The following is an 18,011-nucleotide window of genomic DNA, read 5'->3' on the forward strand; positions in this document are numbered from 1 at the left end:
TTTGGAGGAATCATATTACATATGTGATACACATGTTACTTGATCCTTTTATATATGTATGTGCTATTTTATTTTGGTCCATCACAAAAAAATTTAAACAAATATGTTTAAATTTGTTTAAACATATTTGTTTAAACAAATATGTTTGTTTAAACAAACATATTTGTTTAAACAAATTATCACATTTTTTTTGTTAAAAATGTGATAAAACAAAGATATTTTATCACATTTTATGTGATAAAATGTGAAGAATTGTTTAGAGACATGAAGGATTTTTAACTGTACTGCATAGTGCAACGTTTGGGACCACGTGAAACAAGTTTAAGTAGGTATTTCCAATTTGATTGACTTTAAGTGTGTGCCTCCAATAGGCTTGCTCTCATTGGCTGTGGTAGTTCTTAATATGCTAACAACCTAAATCTGAAATTCTGCAGGTGAAAAACAAGGGTCTTTCTTTCTGTGCAGGCTGACATATTGGACTTATGTTATGCTGTGTCACCGTAATGTAATATTTGCCCAGATACCTCTTTGGTAGCACTCTCATGGGATATAATATGTGGATGTTGTGACAAGACACCACTGCAAAGTGACATTCCTTTTCACCTTGTGGCAATGATGGGCCAGTCTTAACGAGCTGCCTGCCAGTCGTTCGTCAGTGCAGCAGAGGCAGCTGGCCCCCGGGCCTTGCCCTGCTGCCCTCTAAGCATATATCAGCCTCACGGTAGCTCACATCGCTAACACCAACACTGGCGTGCAGTGACAGCTGAATCCATCTCCCACAAGCTCTGCCTAGACCCTAGCAAATTACTACCCAACTGAAATTAATGCCAACATAACAATACTAATGAGCATGCAGCAGGAAGAGTTGATAAGGGAAAGAATGATAAACAGATAAAACAGATGTCAGGCCATATAGCGGGGCTTCAACAGGTGACAAATGAGGTTGGGGAAAAGGAAAAATATATATTTATGTGCTGTTAAGTTTTCAAATCTGATAGGCAATTGACAGTCACTTAAATTTTTTTTAACGAAATAGCAAAATAAAAAGTTGCATGCCCTAAGGTTATTAGTCAAAGAGGCCCTACCAAAGGATAAGGTATCTTCCTTTTCTAAAGTAAACTCACAACTATATATTAATATTCTTCAATCACATGTTATTTCTGCAAAATTACATAGAAAGACAGTTTTCATTAGATGCTAGATTGAGTCATTAGATTCAAGATAATGTAGGACAGTTGTAAGCGATTATTTTATGATTATACTTTGTTTCTTGCATATCTAACAGTGGTTTGTCTTGGCAGCTAAAAGACCCTGATACTACTTTTTACTTTTCATTTTTATTAGCTCAGAGATCTTTACTAAAACCCCGCTCTCTGTCACAATATGACAAGCAACAGTGACAACGTCACCAACAAAGAAGTATAGAGTGTAAAAATGCACTATTTGCGTAAACCATTGCCCACACACAGTGGTGGGCCTATGGAACAAATCAGAGAAGAAGACATGTGTTTGTATCAGATGCATATATCAGATATTCAATCAGTTAAAACAGTCTTCATCTTTTCCAGAAAGGATAAACCAAACAAACAACTCTCACAAGAAGATCCTGCTTTTTAAAAGGCAGAACATTTGAATGACATTGTGTTTTTCTTGGATGCAAAAAGGGAACATCCTAAGGCTGGAACACAACCAATCCTTGGCTCTCACATATCTGGGAAACATGCTTTATCAGTTATATTAACAACATTTTTCTGGATATGCAGAAAGAAAAACTGCTTTGTTACAGCAGTCACACCTGATCCCCTCCACCTACATACATTTTCCTCACAAGTCTAATTTTATCTGACACCTCAACATTCCTATGCCTGAGAGTGAATCTCAAAAGGTCAGTGTTATAAATCTTTATCATATCAAAGCACGGTAGATGCTATCTAAATCTATTCATCTAGGATTTGATTTACACACATTTTGTTATATTATTACTAAATGCACATTTTGATTAGAGAAAATTTACAAAATTAAGTTTTTTTTTACACCTTAATGGGCCACAAATAAATTAAATAAAAAGAAAAAAAAAGAAGACAAAGGAACTTTTGCGCTGATTTTTGGTGGCAAAAAAACAAAATTATGAACATCAGAAAAAGCAAAAGCTGTCCACACTGGTCAATGTATAAATAGATACCAATGTGTTACACAGATATAAACAACTGTTTGACTCCACTCACATTAAGCACAAAAGCATTGTGAAACACGACAACCCCTCACAATCATGTCCTCCTCAAGCTCAATTATGATTAATAATCACATTTTACTTCCCATCTTTGGGTAGGAAGAAAAAGAGACAAATAAATCACTTTACATAAACCAACTTTTGGTCTGTTTCCTGACCACCAAGAAGATTTCACATGTTATTTATATATGGCTGGTAATGTCCAATCATGGTGAATCTGTGTGAATTGTAGCCTTTGTTTCCAATTTTAAACTGTAAGGAGTTTCACTTGGAGTACTACTGCAACTGTAGCCAATTTGCTTCAAGGTTTGGCATGGTAAACATTCAGATATGCTTGGTTGCAACAAGTTGTTATTAAAGCTACTGTTGCCACCTTATCATCTCAAGGCAATCTGGATGTTTTCATTTGACCACTGGCATCAAGAAGGCATTTTAATACACACAACTGCTGCACACTGGATATTTTTTCATTTTGCACCATTCATAAGCAGATCTGCAATTTTCAGATTACTCAGACCAGGCCATCTGGCACCAGCAACTAAGACAAAGTAATTTAAGTCCCTATTCAGCTGCTCAGCTTGAACCTCAGCAAGTCGTCTTCACAACATCTAAATGGCTAAATGCATTTTACTTTTCACATGTGATTGGTTGATTTTCTATTTGTGTTGTACAATTAAAGAGGAGTACCTAATAAAGTGACCAGTGAGCCTAACAATGCAAACATCAAATGGTGTGCAGTAGCAGAACTCTATCCAAGGCTTGTTTTAATAACCTTCTTTCTAGTGAATAAACACATTTCTGTGACGTGGTCATCCAGTAAATGATATCCTACACATGGCTGTAATAAATCATGAAACAAAGCTGATGTTATTTCCTCTCTGTGGATAGAGTCCCGAAGTGGTTTTGCAAAATATTTCGGCATACACACAATTGCTTTGAGCTCAAAGCAATTGTTCATTTCGCTTTTTGATGCTTCTGTCAAAAAGCGACCTCAAAGCAGATGTTTAAACAATTTTGGAAAAGACCATTTAAAGAGAGTTTATCAACACATGCAGCTACTCCTTTTTAATATTATTGTTTAACAACATCAAGTAACATTTGAATATTACAGAGAGAAAACACGGACGAGTAACACAAATCTGGCTATCCTGCAGCACCAAATTTTAAATCAAAGAAGCACAAAGAGAATACATTTACAGTACAGACTTCTAGCTTCAGGGTTATTAAGAGTTGTTGGTATTTATATTAGCAAGAGAATGAAGGACTTTTGGACCCAGTTACATTAGCCCTCTGGGATACTTATAAATGAGATATCCTTCCTGTACACTTCATCTTCCAAAGGTGTAAACCCCGTCTAATTACAGCTGAGAGTCTGCATTTTCACCTTCTGGTCATTGTTTTATGTCAAATCTAATGTGTTTAAACACAAATCCCAAGTAAACTATAATAATCCCACTCCACCACTAATTTGAGGGTAAAATGTTGAATCCCTCTGTGTACTGTAAACTTAAGTGGAACTTCATATGTAATTTTAATCATTAACACAATCAAGCTTCTCAAAGTATTTTGATTCATTTCAGGTGAAAACTGGTTTTCTGCTCCCTTCCTTCATTTTTTTAAAGTCAGCTCAAAAAGCAGTCATTTCCCTCAAACATTAGAGGAATGGATGTATATATCAGCATAAACATTGTTATCCACCAATATTACTCATTTTTTAACATACAGGCATCGGTCCGATAAATACTGAAATTTATTTCTATCTAGTTGCCATTTGTTTCTGGAGGGAGAGTGGAGGAGGTTGGTCATGTGGTATTTGTTTGGTTATGTGATAGTGATGCAGCACACGATTGTGGGAACAGACAAAACTGTGTCTGGGAAAGAAAAACAAATATATTTTTTAACACATTGCCTGAGTTCTCAAAGGTTTGATTTGGTTTACTTGCAGAAGCAGAATTTTGGCATGTAAATATTTCATTCACAAACCAAATGTTTAGCTTTTAATTACACAGCATGTTTTTGCTAAACACATTTTAAGATTGATTCATGAGACCTCAACTTCAGAAAAAATGACATTTTGTAGGATGTCAGGATTTAAAGTTTCAGTATTCGCCCCAAACTGCTATTGAGTTCATATAATGAAATTTCTTTGACATGTCTTAGGTGCAAGAGAAAATCAAAAATCACAAGCTCCACATCCATATTTTTGCAGCCAAAAAGTAATCTGCGTGAGAGCCGCTGTGGTTGCTGTGTTCAGCACTTGTGTTGTTGCTAGATAGAGACACACAAATCCTCTACATGAAAGAGATGGATAAAATGAGAAGAGAAACCTGTACAAAAATAAATGGGGAAAAAAGTGAAGATTAACACAGTTAATTATTTTTTTCTGTCTCACAGCCTACACCTTTAATAGGAAGGTAAGCAGAAATGTATGAACTTAGCTTCATTAAATAATGGGCATCTTGTAGAAGCACCATCAATTGATGTGCACTATAGATGGCTTTGTTAAAGACAGAAAACTGATTTCACTAACAAACTTACAATTCTAAAGAAGTGAAAGGAAAACATCACTTACTGTATTGACAATTCCTTCCCATGTACTCTCCTGGGCATTCACAAGAGTAGTTAGCAACCTGATCAGTGCAAATTCCCCCATTCTTACAAGGATCCTTTTCGCATTCATTGATATCTAGAAGAGAGGAAAGACAAGAAACACAAAAGCATATTCCTTTAATTTATTAGCACAGATAATCAGACATAATGGGCTTTACGCAGATTAAAATAAAATGCATAGAACCATCTGACTTTCCTTAGTGTTGCTTGATTTGTGGAGACCTTCATACAAATACAGTGCTATCTTGGAACTAAATCACCAAATGACGCCTTGATTGAATTTTAATGCAACATGTTTAATCCAAGTTTTAACACCTGCATCTGTTCTGTTCACCCATGTGTACTACTTCAAAAGGAAATCTCAGGGATTTGTCACTTCAATTTCTGTCCTGTCTATTTTCCTCAGTTCAGCTGATACAAACTTAAATTGACAAGCTGGCCTAGCAGATGCCCTTTATTTTACACAATCATCTGGGAGTTTAGTCTTTTCTGGTGATATTCAAACCAAGAACCGTGAAACCAGCAGGGTTGGCAGAGCCCAAGTTCAACCTACTGTTGAGCATCTTATAATAATAATAAAAAAAACTGTGATAGAACAACAAACATATCAATCAGTCCATCATATCAGTTCACTCACCTATCAAAGTAGAAAAAATTAAATATACAGTTGAAACTAGAAGTTTACATGCGCTGAATAAAAATACACAATTTTTTCTCACTGTTTCAAGCTAAATCGGATCAAACTTAACAAACTTAGGTCATTTAGATTTACCAAAATTATTTTTATTTGCCACAATTTAGAGAGAAAGAATATTTAAGAGATTTATTTATTAATGTTTTCAAGATCACAAGATACATTTCCTCAGTATTTGGCCTTTAAACTGTATGACTTGGGTCAAAGATTTTAGGTGTCCTTCCACAAAATTTTCACGATAGTTTGCTGGAAATTTGGATCATTTCTTCTGTCAGAATTGGTGTAGCTGAGTCAGGTTCGAAGGCTGTCACTCTCACTTGCATACGTATTTCAGATCTGCCCACAAATTTTCAGTAGGATCAACTTTGTGATGCTCATGCTAAAAAAATTAAGCCACTTTGTTACCACTTTGGCTGTATGGGTATGTTTACTGTCCATTTGAGAGACCCATTTTATACTGAGCTTTAACTTCCTAGCTGATGTCTTTAGACATCTATATTTCCACTTAATGTTCTTCCTTAATGATGCCATCTACTTTTATGAAATAAACCAGTTCCTTCTGGCAATTCTTGATGTTGCCCCAATTCTTGATGTTGCCACCTCCATACTTCACAGGTGGGATGGTGTTCCCAGGTTTACAAACACACAACCTTGACTCTGGCAGCCTTATACACAATAATCTATCAGTCAACAAAGCAATTTCTTTAGGTACAATTTTTAAATCTTGAGAGCAACAATTATGATACACATCATTAAAGTTTTTTTTTTCCAATAGACTGACACTGGCTACTTCTCTTTTGTAAATCAAATCAAATAATAATAAAAAAACTTTGGTAGATAACATGTTTTTTTTATTTTAATGAGTTTGGTTAAAGAATAAAAATCTGTCGAGAATAGCTTGGGGTGGTCTGTCAGGCTAAGTTTATATCAACAATATCTAAAGCAGATCCTGGAATTTGCCTTGTATTATTCATAAATGTTTTGCATTTGAAGTTAATGTTGTTGATGCAATGTATAAACAGTTTGGTTTGTGAGAAAAAAAATGAAACTGTTCCAGAATTTATAGAAAAAAACCCACTGTGTTTTATGCTCTTTTCTATGCAGAAAGAAGTAATCCTAGCAGCCTTTGTTTATGTCTGATTCACACCAGCTGATCTCATATACGTCTGCAGTGACTGCAAATACCAAGACTGAAATGAAAAAGGGAATTTAGCATCTTTGACGGTTGTTCTTCATCAAGCTAACTAATTTCATTTAATTCAAGTATCAAGAGTGCCAATGGTCAACTGTCCTCAATAATAGCCATGTGAAATAACTCTCATTCAAATAACCACGGTGACAGAACTTGAACCCAACTCCATTACACATACTTTCACTGTGTTGTTATCAGCATAGATAAGAGCATGAAATGACAGCCGTGATTTAAATGGGGAGGGATGGGAATGAAGTGAACTTTCAGTCACTTCTGAATAAATCTGTAATGATTTCCAAATTTGCCTATGGCTGCAAAAGACTTTTAATCCTCTAAAACATACCTTGAGCAGTGTGGGACTCAAAGGTGCAGTTTGGATTCATGAATATGTAACTAGGTCACAGATTTAGAAAGCTTAAGGAAGTGAAAAATGATCTCATCTCTCTGAGATCCTAAATCAGTTGGGCACTTTTGTAGTGGTCTTTCTTTCTTTCTTTTTTTTTTCCAGAAATGTCTTACAGTCTTATCTTTGAACATAACCATCTGTGACCAGAGAAACTAATGTGTTCAATTTGTAACATAAGACAACACTAAAAAAGTAAATTGCTGAAGAAGTTTTTAAAATAATGATGTATATTTTAGAACAAATATACCTTCTCGCTAGATAGAGAATAGAATCATGTCTAAGTCATCAGTTTTAAATACAACTATCTGTCTGCTGCTTTAATGAATAAACAATACGACAGATTATTAAAGACAGTGGTCTAAAAATCACATTAAAACAAGAGACTGAAAAGGAGTTGAAGGTATTTAAGAATATTCTTAAGTTATACTTAATTTTTAAGGTTTTTATAAAATGAGACGAAAAAGCTCAATGTATTTCATTCCCAGTTTGTGGTTATATTTATAGGATTTACTTCAGTCTCAGTTGTTTTCATTTTGTCTTAACAAATTGTTTATTGTCTGCATTTTAATGTTTTTCACCATTTGCGAAAACATTTTCAAACCTCCAACCTATCTAAAGAAAGTTCTAATTTCCACACCATTATATATGGCAACATTTTTATTATCAATTGGGTAATAAAAGGAAACTGCATTTTACACAGAAAAAGGCTTTTTTTTCTCAGGTTTTGTTGTACTGGACATGCCAGATGTCAGAAGCTAATTTTCTTATCTTTAAACTGTGCTATTTGATGCATTCATCCAGAACCACTGAGCTGCAGCGCCAGATAAAACATGAACAATCTTGCAAAATAGAAGCTCCAGACAGAAAAACTGTCCTTTTATACAATGAAATCCAAAACAAATGTTTGCATTTGCAGCCTAATTTGAGAACTGTATACTAGGTGTAACAATGTGTACTTCAGAGCAGTGAAATAAATTGAGTTTATAGTTCAATTTCAGTAAAATATATTCAACAAATATCATTTGGTCATATTTTTCTAGTAGTGTTCTACAAATCCAGTTTCCAAACTCTGTAAGTGAACTGAATACTTGCTTATTCATTAATGATCAAAATATTTGATATTATAAGAAAAAAAAACATACCTGGTCCAAAGTCTTAATGTATTTTAGTAATCAATTCAAAAGCAATGCTTATATTACTTTGGCTCAAACACAATTCAAGCCATCCATTCATCCATCCATTATCTGAACACGCCAGTGCCTATGTTCAGCAGTCACGCAAATCAATTTCTTTGAAATTTTGTTTATACTTAAGAACAATGCAAAAACGATGTTTTTTTTACAGAAATGTAAGCTATGGCCAGCAGAAGCATGAGGAAAAATGTTGACTTGTCCAGCAAAACACTCAGTGAAACAGTCAACAAGGAGAGTGAGCTAAGATGCAGCTAACCCATATTTGTGCAGACAAGTTTTTAATTAATGTGCTTTTCTTATGCATTCTGTGATTTTATGCACTTTGTCATTTTATCAGTGAAAGTCACTATACAAAGAAAATTACTTGCTTACATTTGCATAACAGTATTTTTATTTGGTGTTATGTAACATGGAAATGTCATAAGTTTGGGTTTTCATCACCTTTCCTAAGTTAGAATCATTATGATAGCAGAAACAAACATAAGATTTTCACTCACATCGTAAAATTAATCAACATTTTCTCAAAGAATCACATACAGCAATGAAGTAAAGAACAGTAAATTAAAATCTTTTTATCTGGTATCATGTTTGACAGAGTCTGGATTTAGGGTTACATTTGTGTCATAATCTGAATCCTGCACAGTTCATGATGGTCTGAATTCAGACGATCATGGGTTCATTTTCATTTTATTCTTTAATACTGTGGTGACATTTGGAACACATGTACTAAAAGGGTTTGGTCATCTTAACATCACCTATAGCTGTAATTAAATAATTTATTATTCATTTAACTATTCTGTAGACTGGGGTTGCTCAAGTCCAGTCCTCCAGAGCAACAGGCCTGCAACTTTTAGATGGATCCCTGCTCCAACACACGTCAATCAAATGAATGGCTCGTAACGACTGCTGGTGAGGAAATTCAGCCATTTGATCCCAGACTGTTGGAGTAAGGATGCATCTAAATGTTGCAGGATGGTAGCTCTCAAGGTCTGGAGTTGAGCACACCTGCTGCAGACAAATCTGGTTAAAAAATTTAGTTTTCAATATCATTGTTGCTTCCATTGATTTTTTCTGACATTAGATTAAATAACAAACTATTTACATGGGAAAATTGGAAGGAAGCTGATCAAGAGGGATTCAGTCTGACAGACATGAAGGCTTGCAATAATGTTCAACTGTGAAAAATAACTTATTTCCTAACTTAACGCCAGCAGCATCCAGAAAAACATTAGATAAACCTTTCTGAAGCGTTTTATTTATTTTACTGCCAGGCCTAAATAAGCCCTTATTTAAGCAGTTATGGTGAAAATAATAAAAATTAAAACAGTTATTAAGTAGAACTCTCGTGAGCATGCCTTTCTGTCACAATCTCACAATAATTTGTACAGAGATATTTGCTTTCTTCTAATTACCAGGTGGAGCAATAAAAACAAAATGTGATTTTATGGCCACTTAATATAACACTGAGGAAAACATATTCTTGGTACTGAGTGCCTGTAGAGCCATCTGTTATTTCGCACTGAGGAGTTTAAGGTTTACAATAAACAAATGTTGTAAAACGCTTCCTAGGCTGATCAAGAATTCTTCAGTGCAAGTTGGAGAAAGTCAAAAAATACAACCACTTTAAAGACCGCTGATATAACAGCACAAGCCACTTTTATTTCATTTTAGCCATAAACCCACTTTCTTATATGATGTGCTTGTCAAATTTCAGTTCATATTCTTCTTTGCTCAGACCACCAGGATCAAATGCGGATGAAAGCCAAATGGAGAGGCCACTCAAACAGCCTGGAGCACCACAACCCATTGAAGGAGAGACAACACAGCTAGCTCATCTCGTTGCACTTTCATGAGAAACCATCAGCCCCAGGAGATCAGTATGGGGAAGGTGAGACTTGCCACTAAATCAAGTGAAAGAAAGGGAATTACTTCACTTGATGCTGGTAAATCAACCTGCTGCAAATTAGAAATCGGGACTAAAAGCATGGAAGAGGAGAGATGGAAACAAATGTAAAGAAGGAAGATGAACCAGAGAAAAATACACAGTTGTGTAGATTAGTAGTGTGGGTAAATAAACTAAGTTTACTGTTAACACCATCAATGTGACAAAACCAGAGAGGTCCTTAAAACATTAGTTCTCTGCAACTCAATTACTACTCTAAATGTAGGTGTTTTTAATCAAAGCATTAAAGATCATAAAATCAAGCAACTAAGAGGTTCAGTTTATCGACAGTTGTTGTAACAATTTAACAACATGGCTCTCCTAAAGATTTTCTACAATGGATGGACACACTAAACAGTAAAAAACCATGGCAGTTAAATAGAGTGGATTCCTTTAAACATCCCCTAATAATAGTGACAGTAAAAAAAAGGCTTTTGTTGGTTTTATGCCATTATCAAATTTAATTAACATCCACAAGGTTTATCAGCTTTGCAGTGCATTGTATTTCTGTTTGCTATCAGTTAAATTAAAAGTTTGTTTTTTTTTTATCATGGAAACCTACAAGACAACTATGTTCAATTAATACCAATGTATGTAGAATTGAAACCAGTCCAAATTAATTTGAAATGTCAAATTCATGATAAAAATCCAACCATTCATGTCAATTCTAATTTAAAAACATGCATTCCAATGGTAATATAATTATATTGTGGTAGAGATAAAGTTAGATAATCACAAATTGGTCAAAGAAAGTAATCTAAAACTAATGTTACACTCATGTCTTCCTTTGAATGGTGCCACATTGAAAACTGAATGGTACATAGGTTTAAATGAAGAAGGTATGTGAAATATTAAATCTTGTCTTTGAAGTATGTTGCTGTTGAATAGTGCATGAGGGCTGAGATTAAGGAGAAGGAGCTTAAAGTTTTAAACTATATGATGTTAGGTTGCTAATGTCATTATGTCACTCTTACAATGTTTCTTCATACTAAAAAAAAATCAAGTGACCATCTGGAAATAAATATCAATGCTCTATACGTGCTCCCAAATGTTCTGATAATCATTAACCAAGTTCAAGAAAACGTACTGGAGGTCAGCTTCACTGTTACTTTCAACTATTGCACAGTATTACGTGTAATGTTGATATTAGCACATTGCTTCAATATTTAGTCACAGTTGTGTAAATGGCATAACAGGGCAAATGTGTGGTACTCATGCAGTGTGACAGCTGTGGGACTCCTGCAGCAGAATTTCCCCAAAACTCCATGGCTGCCTGGCTTAGCTGGTGATCAAATTATGTATGCTACAGTGGTAATATGAAGAAGGCTGATGCTGTAGAGTTATTTTCCTAAGGCAGAATATTTCCTTAAACCAATGAAATGTTAGACAGATACACAATTCTGAGACAGGACTAAAACATCTGGTTCAATGATGAACAAACTTCAAACAATAAAAATATTGATAGAACCGTAAAAGATCTTGTTTTATCACTCTCTTAAATAACCCCATATGTCTAACAATGGCATGTTAAACATAAAGGTTTCAAAGAATAAAACAAGCATTTCAGTGCTTCATGGTAAGGCTCTCATCAATTCTCTGTATTGGCCTGTTACCTGGATTTACTCCTCTGCTGCACCTCAAATGTCTCAATTGAGCAATAATGAAAGCAATGAATTGTGCCGTTTGTCAAGAAGTATCTTTTGCAGTGAGAGCTAAATTGACTGTGTTGTGTCCAGGGAGCAGCAGGAAAAAGGGTTGCAAAGGGAGGGGGTCACCGGTGTGCTAACCTCCTCAGCTCCTGCACCTGCCACTGGCACACAAACACAAAGACCAACAAATTAGATTTCCACTTCATTCACCTGTAAAGGTATTGTGTTTAATGGTGGGAAGTGGGGGTGGTTGAAGGTTACTCTAAAACGCAGTAAGGACAATCTCCATCCATCTCCATCCACTGTGTCGACTGACAGTCAAAGACAAAGCAATTGTAATTTTCAAAGCTGGGTTTTATTTAGATCTGTTTTAATTGGAATATATGCAGATTCATGTAATTGCTTTGGAAAGTCTAAACAGCCCCAAACAATACCATAAATCACACAAGTGTTTGAAATAAATACCAGCTAATAGCTTGTAATCCTCTCACACTCATAAAGCCCCCAAACTTAATTAGCTAAATGAAAGGTAGCGTCCCTGCAGTATTGCTTCTACATCGCAGCCACTTCATTCATTAAATTACACTCAGAGGCCGGGTAAAGCTCAATAAAGACCTTTTTATTCTTTGGCAAAACAGCCATACAGTTTAGAGATAGTACAGAGTATAAGTCAGGGAATTACATAAACTTATATTGATATATTTCATGTACTGATGCATAATTATCTCCAGGGGAGTTTATTTTTTTTTCCTTTTTCCATTAAAAAGCAGACTGATTTATTTGTCTTTTGATCGTTCTGATTCAACCCTATGTCATTAGGTATCGATAGATAGGCAGCAAGGTCTTTATGCCTATTGTGTAATTAATCCCAACAGCTATACATTATTGGAAGTAATCATCTGTTTTTAAATAAATAATACTTAAAGTTTTACCAGTATTGACAGACTGCTAATTTTGATGGACAGTGATTCAAATGGCAACCAGACAGAAACCTAGAAGGCTGCATTGATGGGTTCACCAAATAAATTAATCAAGAGAACCAAATGGATGATTTGAAACATTAAACAGGATTTGTTAGTATTTTCTGTCACATATCCTAATGAAATAATATTTACCATTATATCTTCAATATTACTACAAATAGCAATATCTGAAATATCACAGCATTTTCATGTGTCCCTTACATGGTTTACAAAACAACAAAGAGGACTTATTATGGCTTTCTTTTAGCAATTACTTTTTTTTTTGCCACTCTTCCATAAATGCCATATTGGTGGTATGTCTAACAGTTGTCCTGTCAACCAATTTTCAATCTGAACTGTAGTTTTTTTTGTAACTTTTCCAGAGTTGCCGTGGGCTCCTTGGCCACTTGTGTGATTAATACTCTGCTTGCCCAGTCTGTCACTCTAAAAATGGATGGCTGTGTTTTCGCCGTTATCCAGCTGTCCCTTACACTTTACATTTTTAGATGTCGAGTTCACCAGTGCTACATCAGATGCTCAAATCTTGAAATATTGTTTTAGAACCCTCCTTTATATTTCTCCAAAATTTTATTCATGATCTGTCTGGTTTGTCCACTGGTCGTCGTAATGCTGTTTGTTCACTTTAGGCCTCAGAGGTTAAAAGACAGACATACTAAATTGCATACAGTGAAAGTCTATGAAATGAATAAATAACTTTCTCAGGCAGATCAAGTTTGATTTTAGTTTTGAATATCAGCACAAAGGGGATTAAAAACAAATGTATGACACGCTTTTTTAGATCTTCATTTGTAAAACAACAAGAAATAGTGATAGAATACCTTACAGTTTGTGGTTGTCACAACAGTGAAAAAGATTTAAGGGTTATAAACAATTTTGCAAGGTACCATGTAACGTAAACTATCAATGCAATAAAGAACTGACAATATTGCTTATTTGCTCAAAAAACAATGCAGTAAGGAGTACTGAAATAAAATAGACAGAGAGATTACTGTGTCATTGTAGAAGTGTTTGGTCTGGCCTGGGTATTTCTGCTTATATTGTTGACATTCCTCATTCTTCACACTTAGTTTTAAACACTGATGAACAAAAACACATCAGTGTGTGCAAAGAAAACAGTTTTGTTTTTACAGATAATAAAAATGTGTTTCCCACTGTATTTAATCACAGTATCTTGAATGCCTCTTAGTTTAAATTTTATAACTGGAAGCTCATGGTGGGTTTAGTCTGCAAATTATAAGCCTTGAACATCCAGTATTGTCAGCACACCTTGTCTTAGATGAATATAACTTTATGCTGAAAAGATCTGTAAAGCTACTGAACTCAGAGGTGTTGACTTGTTCTCAAAAGTGCATCTTCTGGTCAACCAGCCTCAGATGTTTTGTCTGACAGGTCCTAGAGCAGTGAAATGTGTCTAGTCCTCACAATATGAGGTCGACACATGCCCTCTCTCAACAGGTTGAGTCAAATATAGAAGAAACAACAAGGAAGTGTCTGTCTTCCCTGACAACCCACGCTTGTCAGTTCTCCCTTGCTATTTCCTGTGTCACTGAAGCGGCTATCATCTCATAAGACAGGATTTGTTTCTGGGCTCTGATGGAGTCACGTAACCTCACATCCCTGAACTATGTTATTACACTGATATATGTGAGGTCCAACATAGTCATCTAGGCTGAGCATGGGCATTGATTCTAGTGACGTATCCAAAAATTATTCTTTTAATCACAATATAACCTTTACAGAGTCACATGCTGCATGATTCCAGAGAGGTGAGGATGCATGAGGTTGTGAATGTAGGATTAGGACTGGAGTATTGCAAGGACATGTTCTCTGAAGTGGGATTAGCCTAGCAAGAAGTTATTCACAGTGGCACTCCAGAAGCCCTTGAAAAGACATCTTAGGATGCATTGCAGAGAGGCTTGAGTATCAGAGGAGCAAAACACTCATCATGCAGACTGGGGGATCCGGCAGAGCTGGGATGTGCAGAATGTGAAGAGCCCTCAGCTTGGGAGCACAATGACATTCAGAGGAAAGCCTTAAGTGTCATTTTAAGCTCAGAGATGGAGGCTCAGTAGCAGGTGTGTGAGGGGAATTAGGATCTCAGACAACAAAGCCAAAGCCAAAAGCTCCTTAACGTCACCAAAACACCCTAAATTTAATGCCTAAATGACATGCAGGTAAATTGTGTAAGGAGGTGACAGGCAAACAGGAAGATGTCTGCTCCTATGAGGCTTTATCAGCTTTAATATCTGCTGAGGGTATAGTGTTTGACAATGAAATTAAATAAAAAAAGACAAAATGACAAACACTGACAGTATTTACTCTCACAACTAAATAAATCAGTGTGGCTTTATTGATCTCAAAGTTTTGCAGACACTTTAGCAGAGGTTTATCCTTAGAAACAGAGCATGAACCATTTGAAAACAGATTTCTTAACTTGTAAGGAAGGTTTCCTCGTGTGAAGGCAAATGTTCCTGGACCAACACAGTTGAAAGTGGCAACTACAGAGATGAGCATTTTGGCAAAACAAAAAGGTAATATCAAACTAAGCTATTCTGCGCAGGACATTCATGAACAAAAATCTATGAAGTTCAACACTAAGGAGAAATCAAAAACCCTTCTTTAGTGGACTTTAGTGGTAATCTTGAACTTGAACATTTTTTGCAGTCAGTTTACTAAATTCAACAATATTTATTTTCCATTTTTTGTTTTGCAGTTTCTGTTTTTGTGCACAGTAACACTAATCAGTAAAACCAAGAAGTAAAAGTGCAACTAATAAAATTACCACTACAAATCATTCTTTGACTTTTTCATTCAAAATGCTAATGAAATAGGGAATGGAAGTACTTTATACAGGTGCAGATACAGCTTTAACTACTGCCACTGAAACTAAACATAGGTTTCCAACATTAGCAATATGGGTGGGGAGTAAAATGCATTTGTAGAGTCATCAAATTCTGAATCCATTCACAAATATCAAAGCTCAGTTTCCTTAAAGTTAATTGCTTGACCGATGTTTAAGGGAAACAAACTGAAAAAAGTCCATAAGTCAAGCTCCAAGATAATTCATGGTGAGTTCATGGCAGTTACAAGACAACAGCTTAGCAAAAAATATGACCAGTACCTTCTGCACAAAAGAAAAGAAAAACTGAGTTTGGGTAATATGAATGTGAATCTTTGATATTTCCATGCAGAGGAAGGAGAAAAATATTCGGTGGCACCAGTCATCAGTAATCACACGACCACTGGGCCACTGTTGTTTTGAAAGGAAACAGGTCTTTAACTTTATGGTGCACACTTTGAAGCCAAGATAAAGTATCCAATATCTGACATATTCCATTGGCACAATCTAGGCATCACTGAAGAATGTGGGCAGAAAAGCTCTGAAATGTGTACTACTGCCACAGAATCTTACGTCACCTTAACTGCACATGTCATCACCACTGAGTAGCAGCTTAGCATCTTGTTCGTTCCAAGCAAGAGCAGTGAAAGAGAGTCACAAAGGTGCAAAGACGAACCAACGTTGGAGGACTGGCAAACTGACATCGCACCTAACATGGTTGTTGAAGGTAATTACACACTTGTGAGATTCAAGTTTTAAAATCTGGCTTTGTATTTCAGTTTAACTGCTGCAACAATAATACCTTTTTTTTCTATGAAAGATTCTGGTACATTTTTTATCATTATTGTTCTGGCCAAAATGTGCAATGTTTGTAGAAACTGGTGACTCATTTGTCCTCTAAGCTCACTGCAAGGCTCAAAAACATCTTTAACATCAAATACAAAATTATAATTTCATTAATGTTCAAGGGCGAAATGTGGAATTAAGCTGCCACAAAGAATTTAATAAGCAATTAAACATCTTAAGAAAACTTTACATTACAATTTATATCTATTAAAACAAAAAGAATGGGTTAGATTCTGAATCAATTACGCAAGGTTTTCTACAGAATTGTGTTGCCCAATTACAATGCATGATTGGTTTCAAGAAAGTAAATTGCACATAGATTTTATTCATACATTTCCTTCTGATCTTTCTTTTTGTGGCTACTGAACTTTTGTTCAGCACTGCATGAATACTTGAGGAAAGGGTTTTCAAAAGATTAGATTTTTTTCCCATACAGAGTCATATTCCAGTTAAATCTAAGACAACACATCAAGCTAAAATAATAATGGCACTTTACAAAATACAAATATGATGTTAGACATTTAAAATGACCATCAACCCAGTAAACGGCAGTAAAAGAACATCATCAATAGTAAAATCAAATTGTTACTAATTAATCCACACTGGTTGTACTGAATTAATGCAGCTCTGTGTAGTCAGGCAGAACGTTTTCCAGCATTCTGCTTTGACTTTCAGTGACAGCCAAAAGCCTCGGGCAAGGCTGAGCGAGAGTTTTCTTTTCTCCCATCTGGGATTTGGAGTCGCATCTCTATTTATGCGTTGGCCATCTGCCAACAGGTCCATCCTTACTGCAGGGGCCAAGAAGTAGCAATACAGCTAAAATGACCGAGGAAGACCTTACACAATTAGGCCATGGTAACAGCTCGTTCCCTACGACTCGTACACATCAACTATAGAGCAGGTGAATGAGTACTAGTGGGCTCAAAAGACAAAAAAGGAATACAAGAAACTTTAGTATCAACCATTAATAAGCAATGAAATAAATAGCTGATATATTAAGCTAATAATCGGAAATAGAGCTGTTTAAGCTTTGGGGCAATTTTACTTGTGAAGTCTTGGGGATTCAGACTTGGAAAAACTGTAAAATAAAGTTGTTGCTTTGTTTTGTTTTTTTATCTAAAGTACATCTTGCCAAAGTCTTATCAACTCATTATACATTCTTATTTTTCATTATGCAAACAAATGATGTGGACTAAAACATTTTGATGAAGCATTTTAACTTCCACGAGTAAAAGTAAACACTCAGGTCCGTAGGGTACCTAGAGTGCTCTGAAACACCTTTACTTTAGCTTGTTTTCATGGTTGGCCTCTGAGCAACAGATGACGTTTACAACTCTAGGAATGGGGGATAAAGTGCAGCAAGATAACTGAGAAAATAGATATTTTTCTTGGAACACCTTTTCAACAACAATATTTAACTGGGTCTT

At 35.5% G+C, this 18,011-nt stretch overlaps 1 protein-coding gene across 6 annotated transcripts in view; it reads right to left on the reverse strand.

The window, feature by feature from the left end:
* Positions 1-18,011, reverse strand: part of LOC116729593 (EGF-like repeat and discoidin I-like domain-containing protein 3) — a 126,443-nt gene that overhangs the window by 56,748 nt on the left and 51,684 nt on the right. For all 6 annotated transcript variants that reach the window (XM_032578248.1, XM_032578246.1, XM_032578250.1 and 3 more), the window contains one exon: positions 4,803-4,916. In XM_032578248.1, the coding sequence (XP_032434139.1) occupies positions 4,803-4,916 (114 nt within the window). The remainder of the gene's footprint in view (positions 1-4,802; positions 4,917-18,011) is intronic.

The sequence above is a fragment of the Xiphophorus hellerii genome, chromosome 12, assembly GCF_003331165.1.
Source record: "Xiphophorus hellerii strain 12219 chromosome 12, Xiphophorus_hellerii-4.1, whole genome shotgun sequence".
Taxonomy (NCBI): Eukaryota; Metazoa; Chordata; class Actinopteri; order Cyprinodontiformes; family Poeciliidae; genus Xiphophorus; species Xiphophorus hellerii.